The 18460-nt window shown below is 39.6% G+C and overlaps 1 protein-coding gene across 3 annotated transcripts in view; it reads right to left on the bottom strand.

Annotated features, from left to right (window-relative positions):
- Positions 1 to 39: 39 nt before the first annotated feature.
- Positions 40 to 18460, bottom strand: part of LOC137047804 (serine/threonine-protein phosphatase 6 regulatory ankyrin repeat subunit A) — a 40482-nt gene continuing 22061 nt past the window's right edge. For all 3 annotated transcript variants that reach the window (XM_067425684.1, XM_067425683.1, XM_067425685.1), the window contains 23 exons: positions 17230 to 17317; positions 16992 to 17134; positions 14602 to 14814; positions 13839 to 13917; positions 13647 to 13761; positions 13485 to 13567; positions 13321 to 13384; positions 13145 to 13213; positions 11793 to 11933; positions 10098 to 10209; positions 9983 to 10009; positions 9414 to 9488; positions 8785 to 8986; positions 8499 to 8586; positions 8300 to 8417; positions 4552 to 4762; positions 3928 to 4015; positions 3756 to 3839; positions 3539 to 3684; positions 2410 to 2492; positions 2015 to 2097; positions 1762 to 1853; positions 40 to 1081 (listed from right to left, as the gene is read on the bottom strand). In XM_067425684.1, coding sequence (XP_067281785.1) covers positions 792 to 1081; positions 1762 to 1853; positions 2015 to 2097; positions 2410 to 2492; positions 3539 to 3684; positions 3756 to 3839; positions 3928 to 4015; positions 4552 to 4762; positions 8300 to 8417; positions 8499 to 8586; positions 8785 to 8986; positions 9414 to 9488; positions 9983 to 10009; positions 10098 to 10209; positions 11793 to 11933; positions 13145 to 13213; positions 13321 to 13384; positions 13485 to 13567; positions 13647 to 13761; positions 13839 to 13917; positions 14602 to 14814; positions 16992 to 17134; positions 17230 to 17317 — 2694 coding nt within the window. In that variant the 3' untranslated portion in view covers positions 40 to 791. The remainder of the gene's footprint in view (positions 1082 to 1761; positions 1854 to 2014; positions 2098 to 2409; positions 2493 to 3538; positions 3685 to 3755; positions 3840 to 3927; positions 4016 to 4551; positions 4763 to 8299; positions 8418 to 8498; positions 8587 to 8784; positions 8987 to 9413; positions 9489 to 9982; positions 10010 to 10097; positions 10210 to 11792; positions 11934 to 13144; positions 13214 to 13320; positions 13385 to 13484; positions 13568 to 13646; positions 13762 to 13838; positions 13918 to 14601; positions 14815 to 16991; positions 17135 to 17229; positions 17318 to 18460) is intronic.

Here is an 18460-nt window from a genome sequence, read left to right as displayed (position 1 = left end):
CAAGTTTTTTTAATAAATAAAATGACTCAAAAGGAGATCATTTTTATGGCAAAAATGATTTATTATGTAGACTGTACTTAGAATTAACAATGTACCAAAAGCTCAAGTCATACACCTGATCTTTTCATTGTCTTTGAATTCTTATAAAATAACCACACACACACATTCAAATTCAGTCTCTCTCTCTCACGCACGCACGCACACACACACACACACACACACACACACACACACACACACACAGGAAGACTGCTGTAATTCCTCACAACAGCGGAGGAATAAATACTCAGTTTGACCCCTGAAAGTCTTCATTTTTTTATAATAAATAATCCATGATGATGCAAACCTAAATCCACTCTTCATGCACAAACGGGGATTAAAAGTAAAGCTGCAGCTCTTGGTCCCTGACGTCTTCCGTTTTTCCTGCTTCTGCAGTTACAAGAATCCATTGCCTTCTCACGTTTCACATGAAGGCTGGGAAAAACATTCCCACGGCGGTCAAAATGAAGGGATTTCTTCTGATAAATCAAAACAAAATGAATTTGGCTTTAAATAATGAGGATTAGAGAAGATTGAGTGGTCAAACATTGACAATGTAGAGAAGAAACAGAAATGGACTGGTCAGACTGCAGTGTTGGCCACTTCCGTGGCACTTATTTTCCTGTTTTTCCGCTTTCTCCTGAGACTTCGGACTCACCGGTCGTTGAGGGACGACCCTAATTAGCATACAGTCACCATTTGGCCAATGAGGCGATAGTTTAAGACACTGAGGGGCGGGACAGGGCGTGTTGTCAGTACGTTTCCGAGTCTGAATCGTTGAGTTCATCATCGGGGACGATGAGGCCGTCCTCGCGACCCAGGCTGTTGAATTTGCGGAAGGAGATGTGCTCGGACCGCAGCATGGGTAAAGGGTCAAAGGTCACAGTCTTGGATGGGCTGGAGTAATGGTTAATGGTGGTAAACGTGAGGGCTGAGATGGTGCCAGGACTGCTGGGAGAAATGGGCATCATGGTGGCGAGTATCAGCGCCAAACAGTCGGCCACATCTTTATTCGGGGCGCAAGCCAAAGCTGGAGTGTAACCTGGGAAACATTTGATTTAGTTAAATTCAGCAATATACAGCTATAATATAACATCATGCATTCAGTACAACAGACAAAACAAAAAAGTGACGGAACACTTTACAATAATGGTTATTAGTTAAAGGGTTAGTTTACCCAAAAATTTAAATTCTGTCATTAATTCCTCTCCCTCATGTCGTTCAACACCCGTCAGACCTCCGTTCATCTTCACACACAGATGAAGATATTAGTGTTGAAATCCGATGGCTCAGAAAGGCCTTCATTGACACCAATGTCATTTCCTCTCTCAAGACCCATAAAGGCACTAAAGACGTCGTTACAAAGCCCATCTCAACTGTTATGAATCAGCGTATTGATTCATGATTCGGATCGCCAATGTCACGTGATTTCAGCAGTTTGACACGCGATCTGAATCATGAATCAATTCGCTGATTCATAACCGTTCGAAACATTGTTTTGAAATCAGCCCATCACTATATAAGTCGTTATTTAGTTTTTTTGTTCACAAAAACTCTTCTCGTGGCTTCATTAATGATTGTAGAGCCGCTGTAGTGAGATGGGCTTTGTAGACAACCTACATGAGTTCAAGTGATTTTTTATGGGTTTTCCTTTTTGTCCTATCTGTATATCTATAATAATCCTGCTTTGATGATAAATGTGCTGTGGTTTTAAACTCTCACCGTTTTCATCCACGGCCAGGACACTGGCTCCTTTACTCAGAAGCTCCTGCACGACCACAGTGAGGCCGTTACGAGCAGCGATGTGTAGCGGCCTGAGACACAAGAGCGAGAGAGAGAGAGATAGAGACAGAGATAGAGATAGAGAGAGAGAGAGAGAGAGAGAGAGAGAGAGAGGAGCAGCTCTCTTTAGTCTCGAGACCATCATGATCATGAGGAGAACAAACGTTTGTATGTGTGAGGAGACTGAACTTACGTCTGCAGCGCTGCGTTCGTGCAGTTGATGAGGTTTCTGTCCGCGACCTTCTCAAGTATTAACAAGGCACTGGTTTCATGCCCCTACAGAAACAATACAAGTGAAGATGGATTTGCAATGCAAATTAAATCTTCATAAAAGCATAACAGGCTTACATAAAATGCATATAAATACCAGCAGTCACTTTGCATGTGCTAACACTGTCTTTAATTCATAAATGACTGTGAGTTTTATACTGTGGGTTTAAGATGAGTTTTTAATCCATTGAGCATCAGGAGGAAGTGATTTTCCACCTCAGCAGCTCTGCTCACATGCTGTGTTTATGTTGTTTGTATGTTCTGATGTACAATAGATGCTGGACTCTCATATTTTGTTCATGTTCATTGTGTTTGTACCTTACTGCAGGCCAGATGCAGGGCTGTGTTTCTGTGTGCGTCCTGTAATGTGAAATCTGCTTTTGCGCTGCTCACCAGCACCTCTGGAGAAACCAAACACTCGTCACAATTATATCACCATCAATATGATTCCATCAATATATCCATCAGTATGATTCCATCAATATATCCATCAATATATCCATCAGTATATCCATCAACATATCCATCAATATATCCATCAGTATATCCATCAGTATGATTCCATCAATATATCCATCAATATATCCATCAGTATATCCATCAGTATATCCAGCTGCTGTCAGATCTAGAGTAGTATGTAGACATGTTTAGAGCGGCTGGTTTAATGACAGACATTTGAAGGAAACTCTATCGTCCTCTTTTTCCTGTAGTTCTATCTATCTATCTATCTATCTATCTATCTATCTATCTATCTATCTATCTATCTATCTATCTATCTATCTATCTATCTATCTATCTATCTATCTATCTATCTATCTATCTGTCTGTCTGTCTGTCTGTCTGTCTGTCTGTCTGTCTGTCTGTCTGTCTGTCTGTCTGTCTGTCTGTCTGTCTGTCTGTCTGTCCATCTATCTATCCATCTATCTATCTAAATCTGTCTGTCTGTCTGTCTGTCTGTCTGTCTGTGAACACACCATCAGGAAATGTTCTTTTGAACTTTCTATAAAAAAACAAAAAAAAAAACCTTTTCACCATTTGATAATAATCATAAATGTTTCTTGATCATCAGATCCTCATCTGAGAATGATTAGTGAAGGATCATGTGACACTGAAGACTGGAGTAATGATGATAAATTCAGTTTTGATCACAGGAATAAATCACACTTTAATATATATTCACATAGAAGTCAGTTATTTTAAATTGTAATAATATTTCACAATATTACTGATTTTACTCTATTTTTAATCATATCTATACAGCCTTGATGAGCAGAAGAGACTTCTTTAGTTAAAAAAAGGTTCCAACCCCAAACATTTGAACAGTGGTGTATGTGAATTAAAACACATAAATGTAACTTTAAACATTTGTTACTTGTGCTGATCTGCCATTTGATCTCAGAACTGTAACTGGAGAAAAACGCTTCTCTTCTCAGAGTGTGTGTCTCACCCACGGCGTTCGTCTGACCGTTCTCAGCCGCCATCATGAGTGGTGTTTTTCCCAGCATGTCAATGGAGTTGACCTGAGCGTTGTGACCCAGCAGAAGCTGCAAACACTCCACGTGATCAGTGTAAGCGGCGGCGTGCAGCGGCGTCCTGCGGGACACACACACAGATGAACTAAAGAATATAATGCAGCGCTGCTCCTGGAGAAACACTGCTCTTACCTGGACTGAGAGTCTGTGGCGTTCACGATCGCTGGACCTAAGGTTTCAATCAGCATCTCAGCTGCAGATTCATTATCGTTAATTCTGAAACGGAGAAAGAGGGGAGAGATGTGATGCTTTCATATGAACATCATCCAGGAGGAAGCTCATCAGATCATCAGGTGTTTCTTACACAGCGCAGTGCAGCGGACTGAAGGAGTTTCCCTCCATCTTGTGAAACACGTCCTCCTCCAAGAGCAGCTCCACACACGCGTCATGACCTGAGATCGACATGGGATTCGTGGATGAATGGAAAGTTCAAATGCATTGAAATACACTGCCCGGCCAAAATAAACAACACAATCGTAGTGAATATAATACTAATAAATTCTGTCATAATTTTCTCATCCTCATGTCATTTCAAACTTTATGTGAAACACAAAAGATATTTCAAAGAATGCTGACAACCAAACCATTTGGGACGAAAAAACAGAAAGAAAAGAAAGTTATTCAGGTTTGGAATGACATGAGGGTGAATAAATGGTGACACTTTAAAGGGTCATGAAATAACCTTGTATCGGCCCCAAAGTGTGTCTGCCCACCGGGAAAATGCCGGTATGTCTGATTACCAATCCAGCCCCGTCCAGCTCTCTGTAACGTCTCCACCAGCACATCCCAAAGACTTCCAATTAACTTTTCAGCCAGGCAGTGTAGTCTTGTAGCATTATACATGTCTTTACTGTCACTTTTGATCAATGTAATGCATCCTTGCTGACTAAAAGTATTCATCAGTTTGCTTGGATGGCGGCAAGTTTACCGTTATAACACGCCCAGTGCAGCGGAGTGAAACCACAGTTGTCCTTGAGGACGAGGACGGCCTTTTGAATCTTCAGAAGGGCCCTCAGAACCCCAACGTGACCGCAAGCAGCCGCCAGGTGCAGAGGAGAGCGCCCCCTACTGTCCTGAGCCAGGAAACTGGACCCGTCCTGCAGCAGCGCCTCCACACACGCCTCATGACCCAGCACTGCCTGCGACACACAGTCAAGGCCACAGAGAAGCTTTTACTTTACAATGCAAACTTGAAACAATTATGTTTTGTGGCATAATATAAATAACCACATAAACTAATTTGAACTCATCCCTCAATTTTTGTTTGTAACCATAATTTATGGCATAATTTGGATTAGCACAGAAAATTATTGTAATTGAATTAAGTAATCTAATAACTGTATTTCAGGGCTGTAAACACTATAGGAACTGTATGTAAGAAATGTATTTCAATGAATCATAAAATGGCTCTGATGTGTCACTAGACATTAAGAAATCATGTTAATTTCAAATACATTTATCACTGACAACAGTAGTCCGGCCAGGATATTGTCATTTAAAAGTTGTTGCAGCCCTCAACTGATGTTGACATGTTGTGTTTTGGCCAGAAGCTCCGCCCTCCACTGATCGACCAATCACGAAGTCAGCAGTGTTTCTGCATCCGGGTTGCCAGATCTGATCTAGTTACCACAGCTGCAGATCTACAAACCCTCCTGCTGATCCTGCAGCCAATCTGGCAACCTCGAGTCAGGAGAAGGGGGAGAGGGGATACACCCGTTTTGGCCACAATCTTACATACACTTCCTTTAAGTAATCTAATAACTGCATTTCAGGGCTGTTAACACTATAGACATTAAGGGGACAAGTCCCTTCTATAATTAGAAATGGCCAAACTGCCATGACCAAGATAATCATTTGTAAATAAGACACTGGATTTGCAGACATATTGAGATTGAAACACAATGCTGTGCCTTCTATATTAGCTCCGACAGGAATGGTGCAACACACTTATGTGAGTAAAATGCATTTAAAAAAAAAAAGTGATAGTATTGTATTGTCACAGATCGTATTATGTGTACGCGTCTAACAGAACTTAAAGCACGCTGTCACAGGCTAATCCTTTATTTGTTGGTTCGTTGTGATTCAGGATCAGAACAGATCAGATCGGACATGTTATGTTATGGGCCAGGGGCTCGCAAAGACCAACGTCCCGGGGCTCTGTGTTTCCCAGACGGGCTACCAAAACACAAGCACGTTGGGAGGCCGGTGAATTATTAATAGTGAAATAACATACATTTTTTGATCTGTTGTTCACTGTCTTGACTTGATATTTGAGGAGCGCGCCCCCGCTTATGTGTGTGTGGTTCGCGCTTGTCCACTGATCAGATGGGCCAAGTAATAACAAAATTAATCAAACGTGGTTGGATGAGAGATAAATCATTGTGAAGCTCATTAAATATGCAAATCTTATTCAATCCTAGCTGTGGGCGTTTACTTCCAAGTCTCCAGTGAGTCACGCCCATAAAAACCCAGCGTTTCGGAGAGAGCCTCAAAACTAGTGTAGAAAATAGCTTATTACTTATTTATGATGTTTTTGAATGTAAAAAACATGCAAACGTCATTGACCTCAGAAAACAGTATAAAAAATTAAAAAAAGCCAGTTCAGGACACCTTTAATATACAATCAACGAACATCTTTAAACCTGTAACCTTTGACACGGTTTACAAAAATTCTCCCACCAGACCACTGCGGAAATCAAATGCTAACAGCAGATCTATGTATTTATTCACTAACGGGAAGAATCTCGAGACTAAAAATATATATTTAATTTGCAAATAGTCCCAAAATTATTCTTTCCCAACTAGAATTAGACCTAGAATTGTTCACCGTTCTGTTTCTTTATTAAAAAAATCAGGGAATAATGATTGAAACAGATGTTATGAACGTGTTTGAGAAAGAAATGAATGAGAGGTGATCTAAGTAAGATGGTACATGTATGTAGGCTGTAAACTGAAGGATGTTTTATTTTTATTTCAGACCACTATTGTGGATCTGACCATTTTATTTTATTTTGTTTTATTTTATATATATATATATATTTTTATTTTTTATTTTATTTTTTATTATTATTATGTTTTAATTATCTTTACAACTGTCTGAACTATCCCTGTTTTTAAATTTAAATTTGTACACATTTACATTTACATTTACATTTATGCATTTGGCAGACGCTTTTATCCAAAGCGACTTACATTGCATTCAAGGTACACATTTTACATTGTTGTCAATTCTTCTTCTTCGTTGTCAAAACACATGGTATTCTTTTTTTCTCGTGGATATGTTATCACTATTTTAATTTCACTTTGAATTGCCATTGGGTATATATATATATATATATATATATATATATATATATATATATATATATATATATATATATATATATATATATATATATATATATATATATATATATATATATATATATATATATATATATATATATATACAATTAAATAAACACAACATACTGTTCCAGTACATGTCTGTAAGCAGCATCTGTGCATCATAAAACAATAGCTACAAACAAATTATTAAACAACATACTGGAAAGTATACAGACAAGATGAACGCATTATGTGTTAGAAAAGTGGGAGAGAAACACTAACATAATCTTACAGCTTGTGTCAAAACCACACAAAACTTTCAAGTAATGCTAAATAAACTGAGTTGACACATCCATATACATACACAGGGCGTGACATTAACACCCACCAACCCGTCAAATTCGGGTGGATTTCATCAGTGGTTTGTCACACAGCAACTAAAAAAACTGAAACAATAAACTAAGTGCAATAATGTTGTGAAAAATTTAGATTTTTCAATGCATATTGAAACTGAAATATCTGAAACGCTTCCAATGCTCATTTCCCTGAGAACAGACACACGACACCAGCGTTTCTTTCTCCCTCTCGTCTCTCTGTCAGCGAGTGACACACAAACCTGCTTCCTCTCTCAATCACTCGCTTCCATTGGCTCTGGATGGATGAATATGGTTGCTGTTACAGAGCTTGAATTTGCGGATCATTTCACTCATTCCCGCATATTTTGTGCTCATACCCAAAGTGCCAGGACTAAATTGAGCAATTTTTTGCTGCTTATTGTATTTAAACAGTCACATACACACAAAACAGTCTTGGTGAGTGGTCACATAAACACAGTCAGTTATGTTTTAAGTGATTGTAAAGAGTTGAGAAAGCTCATGTGTTACAGTGTAATGGATCCGTGTGTGGAGTCTTAATGTGACAGCAGCCTAATAAACCTGCTGACAAATAACGAGATAACATTAAACCAGTGGCTACAGCGGCTGGTGAGCAAAAAAAGCTCTGTATAGATGAAGTATGTGTGAGTGTGTGTGTGTGTGCTTGTTTTTGTGAAACATCAGGACACAAATGTGTTTAATGACATGGGTATGACACAGGTATTACAAGGAGAGGGTGAAATATGAGGACATTACCCATGTCCCCACTTTTCAAATCACACAAGATGATTTTTTTTTGATAATTAAAAAATGCAGAATGTTTCCTGTGATGGGTAGGTTTAGAGGCAGGGGCAGTGTAGGGGGGTAGAAAATATGGTTTGTACAGTATAAAAACCATTACTCCTAAGGAATGTCCTTACATTTCACACAAAAAAAACGTGTGTGTGTGTGTGTGTGTTAGTGAGAGAGACTTACCCCACGGTGGAGGGCCGTCCTGCCCCATTTATCTCTGGCCTCCACACTGGCTCCTTTACTCAACAGAAGATACACACAGTCTGTGTGTCCGCCCAGAACTGCCAACATCAGAGGAGTCCTGACAAACAACAACACAATTCACAATCAACCAATTCATCAGACCGACACTAGTCAAGCATACAGAAGCCCTGAAACTCACTGTCCATTTCCATCACGGATATCGACGGCTGTTTGCTGATCGGCGTTATGGATGAGCAGACGCAGACACTCAGAGTGACCGTTCATGGCTGCGGTTGGACACAATCAAACATACACAATAAAATAAAATAAGACTGTGTGCGAGACTGTGAGTGTGTGTGTGTGAGTGTGAGTGTGAGTGTGAGTGTGAGTGAGAGAGAGAGAGAGAGAGAGAGAGAGAGAGAGACAGTGTGTGTGTGTGTGTGTGTCTGTGCAAGAGAGAAAGTGTGTGTGTGTGTGTCGTTGACCTGCGGAGTGTATGGCGCTTCTCTTGTGTGTGTAGTCCTTCAGCAGCATTGACGCGCCCTGATTGATGAGAATGTCCACACACTCCACGTGACCCTTAAACGCAGCCAGACTCAGAGCAGTGTGACCCTGAGGCGTCCTCACATCCAGATCCAGCAGAGACTGGACCAGAACCTCAAGAGCAGGGTGGTGACCGTGATATGCCTGGCAACACACACACACAAATTTCAGTTTTCAAATGTCATTATTTTACTCAACACGCTTACAATCTACAGTAGAAATTTTTTAAAGCTGACTTTTGACTTGCATGTTACTGTTGACACTCAACAAGGTGTGTGTGTGGGCACAAAGACTGGTCTGCGACTATGCCGCCCCATACGCAACAAACTGAGCTGCTCTGTGTATTCTGACAGCTTTCTATCAGAACCAGCATTAACTTCTGGAGCAGTTTGAGCTCCAGTAGCTCGTCTGTTTGATCGGACCACACGGGCCAGCCTTCGCTCCCCACGTGCATCAATGAGCCTTGGCCGCCCATGACCCTGTGGCTGGTTCTCCACTGGTCCTATATATATATATATATATATATATATATATATATATATGTGTGTGTCATTCATTTTCTGTAACTCACCGCTAAGTGTAAAGGGCTGATGGGAGGCTGGACTTCTGTGTCGTGTAAGATGCTTGATGCAGACGTGTCCATCAGCTGAAAATATATATACATTCATAACTTTATGAAAAATATGATTTGTTTTTATATTTGAGGACCATGTATGCCATTTAGAGTACAAAAAAATTCAGAAGAATATAAAGTAATTTATTTAATTTATCAGGATGAGATTGGACCATGAAATGGATATTAGGATAGTATTATTAATATTATTATTATTATTCATTAATAATATTTATCCCCAGTCTTTGGGGAAACGGTTTTGAAGGAGAAAGGCGTTACATTTTGATTTGTTATGAAACAATTTTTGTATTGTTTCATAATATATCAAAATGTAATACCTTAACATTACAATATATACCCTAATAGCTGTTTTTCTTCATGCGCTGACAAATCAAACATAACAAGAAGAGAAACATTTATCAATACAGTACACAGGGTTCAGTTTGAACTCATGTGGCCATTAGAGGGCAGCACTGGCCAGATTGTGTGTTGTTGTTCAATCCACACAGGAACAGATTTAAACTCACCACATCTAATGGTGTTTCGTTGGCGATCTACAAAAGAAAACAGAGACAAACCCTGAAGACAGAGCAGTGTTGAGTGTTTTAAGCTCAGTGTGTTTAGATGATGAGCTGTACTAACCAGCTCCAGACACACTCGGTGACCGTACGCTGAAGCGTAGTGTACAGCGCTGTATCCGTCTTTATCCCTGAGACCTGGATTCGCATCATTCCTCAACAGATACTCCAGACACCTGACAGACAGAGAAATCGGCTCAAACATTCACAGTTCATAAAGGAGTGCAACATTTGGAAGTAAAATCCAGTCATTTTATGCACAGAGAAATATATTTTTTAATGATAACTTGTACATTTTTAAAGACAGACCTACTTTGAGCTCTGAGGTATTATTTTTTTTAAATAGGTTAATCATTCTTAACAGTGAACAACTACATTACCCATGATGCTGCACAGACAATTCCACCAATCAGTCACGGTGAGTAAACAAAGCCAATAGTGTGCAATAGTGTGCATATTTGGTTTCCAATTGTAAAAAAACACCATTCATTTTCTCAATAGTGAAATTAATTTTGAACAATAACCTTTAAAGACAGACCTACCATGAGCTACTAGGCTGAGAAATCTAGGGTATTTTCTTCCAGAAGCGGCCAGCCTACATTATTTCATTTTTATTTATAATTATATTTAATAGCAGAAGTCCTAGTGGAAAAACGATATTACCCATGATGCTCGCACTAAAGTTCAAAAAAGTGTATTTATATATAAAATCAATATTTGTACATGAGAAGTTTAATATTTCTTCATTGTTTTTAATTCAATTATACTGCAATGCTTCCTGGGATTGTAGTTCTTTCCCTCACAGTCCATTACCTTTGTTTTTTTTGTCAGATTTACAAAAACAGTTTTCTTCAAATCCAAGTTTGTAATGTGATAATTCACCGTGTAGCTGGTAGGCCTTGTTTAAAAAAATGGTGACGGGAACTGTTGATCTCCACAGAACTCTGAGGGAATTTCTGACCATTCTTCAAGACGCTGATGCTGAATGACCTTGCTTTGTGCTCCGGTGCGCAGTCATGCTAAAACAGGAAGGGGCCATCCCCAAACTGTTCCCAAAAATTAGGAGCATGAAATTATGACCCTCAGAATGTGCTGACCCCGCTCTGTGATTTTACGTGGCCTACCACTTCATGTCTGAGTTTTTAGTAGTGAGGAAATGTCAGGAATGGACTTATTGCACAGGTATCACTGAGCTCCTGAGAGCGACCCGTTCTTTCACTAAAGTGTGTAGAAGCGTCTGCAGGCCTAGTGCTTGATTTACACACCTGTGCCATGAAGGGATTGAACACCTGAGATCAATTATTTGGAAGGGTCCAATATAGTGTATTTGCTGATTTTACAATAAATTTAAAATGTTACTATTGATAGTTTTATATATTGACATTGTTTTTGGTAATTAACAATTTGGTAATTGTCAATTTGATTAAGTCATGCACAATTCTACATGGGATTGTAGTTCTTTACCTCTCTAAAACCATGAAGTACTTAAGTACGTTTTTTTTTAAATGTTGCAATTCTACTCATAGCTTTTTGGTTTGGTTCATGGCTATTAATGCTTAAATATGATTTTACCCCATCCGTGCCCAGCAAACACATTTTCTGTGTGCCTGAAATACCCGGATGACCTACTATTATTTGCTGATACAGTAGAGCACATTACTTGAAATACCGCATCCCACAATGCAGTGCACTTGACTTGACCTTCCGTTTCCAGTGTGATGAATGACCGTGTGTTTGTGTCCATCTTTTGGCCCCTCACCTGCCGTCGGAGTCGGCCGCAGCCGTGTAGTGCAGTGGACTGCAGCCCCTGACGTCCCGCTCGTTCACACTGGCCCCGGAGCCCACCAGAGCAAACAGACACTGATAGTTACAGTTAGCAGCAGCGTAATGCAGTGCCGTCCTGAGAGAGAGAGAGAGAGCAATAAATCATACATGATGACCATATTCAGGATTGCTCTAATGCGTTTTCTCACTGTGATGGGAATCTGCAGGAGAATATACTGTAAATCCCAGTCTGTGCAGACTGTCCACAAATCTGGCTCATATTTCATCACCAAATGGTAAAAACAAAATTTGTGTGTGTGTGTGTGTGTGTGTGTGTGTGTGTGTGTGTGTGTGTGTGTAATATATACACACACATATAAATATATACATACACACACACACACACACACACACACACACACACACACACACACACACACACACACACACACACACACACACACACACACACACACACACACACACACACACACACACACACACACACACACACACACACACACACACTAAAGTGTGTTTTAGGCACACTTTAGTGTGTGTGTGTGTTTGTGTGTGTGTTTGTGTGTGTGTGTGTGTGTGTGTGTGTGTGTGTGTGTATATGTATATATTTATATGTGTGTGTATATATTACACACACACACACACACACACACACACACACACACAAACACATACACAAACACACACACACTAAAGTGTGTTTTAGGCACACTTTAAATTATGGTACAATTCACACTATTAACTATGACTTTTGCCTCAATAAACTACTAACTACTCCATATTAATAGTTAGTAAGGTTGTTACGTAGAATATGGTCATGCAGAATAAGCTATTAATTTGTGTAAGTATGAATAAGCAGCCAATTTCCTAGTGTTATGCATGCTAAAAATAAGTGACTAGTTAATGGTGAGAATTAGACCCTAAAATAAAAGTGTTACCCACATTATATAGAAATATTAATATGACAAACTACCACATTATATACTATAGTATTGAGCTCAAATCCTCATCTGAGAATGATTAGTGAAGGATCATGTGACACTGAAGACTGGAGTAATGATGATAAATCCAGCTTTGATCACAGGAATAAATTACACTTTACTATATATTCACAGAGAAGACAGTTAGTTTAATTTACAATACCTTTTCACAATATTACTGATCTTATTGCATTTTTAATGAAATAAATGCAACTTCTTTCACACACACACACACAACTTTTGCGTTTCTGATTTTGGTGTGTCTCCACTACTTAAAATTAACATGTAATCTCAAATTAAATATTTCCAGTTAAATGTATAAATGTGATCATCTAATGTAACTCACCTCCCAAATCTGTCTTTCCTGTTAAAGTCTGCACCTGTGTTGAGCAACAGATTTAAACACTCCAGATTCCTGGAGAAAAGAAGAAGAGACGATCAAATGAAGGGGACAATAAAGCATCCAGGCCAGACGGGGCGCTGATGAGCCAATCAGAGAGAAGCAGCAGCGCTGTGACTCACCCTCCTGCAGCGGCCGCATGCAAACACGTCCTGCCAAAGTCATCCGGCGTGTCGATGTCGAAACCTGAAGCAACAGATCAGTTGTCAAGGGCAGTACACAAATGATGAAATGAAAGATCGTTTCATAACCAGGAATCAGTTTAATGAGCATAAATGAGATTCACCTGAGGAGAGCAGTTTCCGGCAGCAGTCTGAAAACCCGCTCAGCGCCGCCAGATGCAACGGGAACATGCCGTGGATGCCCCGCCTACAGAGGCGGAGTCACATGATCAGCACAAGCTCATAAATCAGCTGTTAAAGGTGTAAAAACACACTCCGTCACTCACTTTGCCATATCCGCACCGTTCGTTATGAGAGTGTTGATGAGCAGCTCGTGGCCATAACGAGCCGCTATATGAAGCGGAGAGTTTCCGTTCTCATCCTCGCAGTCAATCTCTGAGCCTACAGACCAGAAAACAGAGGATGAGGAGAAACTGGAGAGGAAGACAAACAAGAAACGGGCAGAATAACACACTCACCGTTCTGAATGATGGCCTGTGATCTGGAGTATCGCCCGTGAATGGCCGCCATGTGGAGAGGAGTTTTCCCATCTTTACTCTGGAAAAGATTAGATCTTAGTATTATAAATTATTGTACTGACCCCACACTTTGAGCAGGGTAAACAAATTAGTTAAATTAAAATCACTTTTTTGAGTATTTTTCATACTTTCTTTTTCTTTTAAGCTCTTAAAACTGACACAGTCTAAGTCATCTGAATTGTTTCATGAAGTTAAAGTAGTTGAATTATGAAGTTTCTTTTCATTTAGACAAACTTAAATTGAACTGAAACTGGACAGGGATTTCATTTCCCAGCATGTTTTGCCATGCCACTCGAAATGAAGAGTGAATGTAAAATTAAGTGTTATGAATTTTTTTTGTCCAAGATTAATGTTAAGTGTGAGATTTAGTAGTGTTTAGTGTTGTGCTTGGCAAATTTAGAAGAGTTTCTGTTTTGTTTGGATAGTTTGGATAAATGTCTCCATTCCTCTGAGATTACAGCGCCTCTGAAGCTCTTCCTCTGAAACGGCATTGATTTGGACCTTCAACCGTTGGTTCCCCTTGAAATCCATTGTGTGGAGAAAAATCCTGGAATGTTTTCCTCAAAAAACATAATTGCTTTTCGACTGAAGAAAGAAAGACATGAACATCTTGGATGACCTTGCACTTTTTTCAGTTCCACTGACCTGCGTCTCAAGTTTTTAAGCAGAAAAACGAGCAGTGTGTGAACCGGACCTAACTGACCTTGCTGTTGAGGTTGGCGCCGTTGGCCATGAGCAGCTCCAGACACAGCGCCCCCTGGCGGGAGGCGGCAGTGAAGTGCAGTGGGGAAAAGCCCTTCTCATTCACCTGATTGACATCAGCACCTGCTTCTATCAGCTCATTCACCACCACATCCTGCCCGTTAAAACACGCCAGGTGCAGAGGGCTGTTTCCATACGCGTTCGGCTCGTTAATCTGAAGACAGACAGATCATTTGGTTAATGGTTCAACAGTTATTTTCAACTTAAAGGTGCACTATGTAGTATTTTTGCAGTAAAATATCCAAAAACCACTAGGCCAGTGTTATATATTTTGTTCAGTTGAGTACCTACAATATCCCAAATGTTTCCAACTATTTGTAAATTGTGAGAAAATTGCTATTTTAACTAAGGACAGGGACGTTGCAGCATTGCATTTGAGAGAGTCGCCTGTCAATTGCGTCATATCTGCGTTACCCTCGGTTTTGGCTTTTATTTGGCAGGAGCGCTTTACTCTTAGCAGTGTGAACAAGTGAACGCACGGAGTAACGTCATAACATCGTTTTAAACACACTTAAATGTATCTGATATGATAAACAGAGCTGCATTACCTCAAAATCATAACCGGAAGAGCGGATCTGTGCAGGCGCCCGGCAAATGAGTCCCGTCCCGTCATAATAAAAGTCCCGGTATTCGCAAGGCGGGTATTTGTTTAACAATCGCTCCAGCAGCTTTGCTCAGGTCCATAACACTCGGTCCTGCTCTGCTTTAGACTACAGTAACGTTAATAACCGCATGCATGAACGTGATTTCTGCCCGAGTCCTATTTTTCACCGGCTGTGATGAGAAGACCACATCTCCCAAGATGCTGCGCTCACACTTTGCGTCATCAAACTACGCATTTGTTTTGCATAGGCTCCCTCTAGTGGACAAAAGCTGCATAGTGCACCTTTAACTGTAATAATATAACGTAATAATAATAATAATAATAATAATAATAATAATAATTCACATTACAGTTTTACAGTTTTGATCAAACAAATGCAGCCTTTGGTGTAGAATCAGAGTAATGCAGATTACGTAAATACTATAATAAATAAACAGTTCTTAAACACCAATAATACAGTATAATATATTCAACATAGTCTGCTGGATATATTTATTATATTACATTAAATATCTGTTGCATCTTTCTGTTGGATGACTAAAATATGAATTACTATATATCCTTTTACAACTGAACATTATCTACATTACATTAGATCATTTAAATGGGTTATGGGATTTTTATTATTTCAATATGTTGCTTGAAGTTCCCTTGTAGTGTTAAAGGTCCCGTTCTTCGCGATCATTCGCCATCTTTCAAACTTTAGTTAGAGTGTAATGTTGCTGTTAGAGCATAAATAATACCTGTAAAATTATAAAGCTCAATTCCAAGCGAGATATTTTATTTAACAGAAGTTCCCTTTCAAAGCCTACAGCGAACGGCTGGTTTGGACTACACCGCTGCACTTCCTGCTGTGATGACGTCACTAGAACCGTTTGTTGACGAACCCTCCGCCCAGAAGAACACGCAAAATAGGGGGCGTGGTCAAAGTGCGCTAAGCTGCTGTCCAATCACAACACGGGAAGCGCTGGCCCAATCAGAACTCGTTACGTGTTTCTGAAGGAGGGACTTCATAAAACAAGGAAATCATCAGGTCGTTTTTAGGACAGAGGAAACAGCGCTGTACAGATAAGTCAATTGTTTGAAAAATACTGTTTTTTTTACACGTGAAACATGAACTCATGTTATACTGCACACTGTAAACATAATCAAAGCTTTGAAAACACGCGAAGAACGGGACCTTTAAAAAAGGTTTTTGCACTCTGTCAGAAATTATAAATTTTTAAGGCGTGGCTCCTTTAAGGCTTATCAGTAAATGGCCAATGCTATGATTGGCTAATGTCCGTGCATAGTAAACAGTATTAACGCTCACTCGCTATTGCATGTGAGTAAGTGTATTGTAAACATTATCCATGTAAAAAGCATTATGCATTATGAAATCATTTACTTGCAGTTTGTGATGCAGCTGCTGTCAGAAACAGTCGACTGTTTCACCTTTCAACAAAAGTTTCTGTGCAAACTCTCCATTACTCTTCGATTATAACACAATCTGCAGTCAAATGCTCCGAACAAACATATAATCCTCTGACGGAAACATAAACCATCCACTTGTTTTTGCAGGATGATTTAATAGTACAAAGCACATTTATATGTCAAAAGATCAAGGCAAATAAGTTTCTCATTTCATTGAACCCTTTAAATTATTTTATAATTTAAGAAAAATGGTGTCAGTTCACATGAAGACGAAGGGGCGGAGCTGTATGTGCGTATGAGCGGGGCTTACTTACATCAACACCCAGATTGAGCAGGTATTTGACCACATTGATCATCCCACTTGAGGCAGCGGCGTGAAGCGGAGTGTATGATTTCTTATCCTTACAGCAAAGCTCAGCACCATGAGACACCAGTAACTTCATCACCTCTAAATGACCTGAGACAGAGAGGGAGCGAGTGAGTGAGTGAGTGATTTCAGATCAATGACAGAAACACATGTTTTCTGTTTGTACTGATGTTGATGTTTTTCACCCATGTATGCGGCCCAATGAACGGCTCGTCTGTCCTTCTTATCAAAAGCGTTGATGTTTGCACCTCTGGACACGAGCAACTGAACCATCTGCAATGACAGGGGAACTAAAGATTACACATGCACATTGGTCAGATTTGATGATTTTAACAAGAGTCAAGATGGGAAGTATGAATTAAATACATTTAAATACATATATGTCAATAGAATAAGCTGTGATCGAAACCGCCCTATATATATACCCTCATTCACTATTCCCTACATTACTCCACTAATATAGTCCACAAGAGGAGTGAGTACAAATGAGGGAGTGAATCAGCACACTAAATGTGCCGCTTTTGCACAGTTTGTGTTTGCTGGTTAATAAACATCATTAACCTTCGCAAACTGGCAGCTCCAGTAGTAATGAAAACAATATTGAACTCTGTCATGGAAACTAGCATGTATAAACCTTCACTAAACAATTTAATAATCAGCTAAAAAGGACATTATATCTGTATGGCTGTCCCCTCAAATAGTGCCATATTTAATGGACTATTTATAGGGGGTATAGGGCTGAGTTCATCAGCCAAAGAAACAGTTCTGAGCGCGTTACTCGAGGATCTGCCAGAGGAGACTGTATCGTCCCTCTGCGCAGGAGTGTTTTCAGTCGCACGGCCTGGTCAGTGAGGGGAGCTACAGAATGGAATTCTATACCTGAGGAGGTTAGACAGCTCAACACTTATAAGGCCTTTACAAAAAAATTGAAAATTTGGCTCATTAACACTTATGTCTGCCAACATTAAAAGTCGAGTCTATTGAGCTGTACTATATATTAGATACACTATAGCCATTTTTGAAAATGTGTTTTTGGTGTGTCTGATTATTGTAACAGGCACTATGTATTAAGTTATTTTTCAGTGTCATTTATATTGTAGTCAATTTGCCGTAGACTTGTAAATGTATATTTTTGTTTGTATTTAATTGCTTTTTTTACATCTTGGCCGGGGGACTACAGATGAAAAATAGCCTTTTGGCTAATTCTGGCTTTTTTAAACCATGTTTGTTCGTGTGTTTTATGAAATTGCACTGTCCCCTTTTAAATAAACCATTAAAGGGTTACTTCAGCGATTAGCATATGGCCTTGTATCAGTAGAAACCCTAGAGTATATTCGAATGATTGTGCTTTTCCCCCTCATATCCCCCTGAGACAAGAGATTTATGCATTTTATTTCTGGAAAAATTCCTCCTATG

The sequence above is a fragment of the Pseudorasbora parva genome, chromosome 19 (genome assembly GCF_024679245.1).
Source record: "Pseudorasbora parva isolate DD20220531a chromosome 19, ASM2467924v1, whole genome shotgun sequence".
Classification (NCBI taxonomy): domain Eukaryota; kingdom Metazoa; phylum Chordata; class Actinopteri; order Cypriniformes; family Gobionidae; genus Pseudorasbora; species Pseudorasbora parva.
Note: the sequence above shows the minus strand (reverse complement) of the source record. Positions and strands in the feature narration are given on the sequence as shown.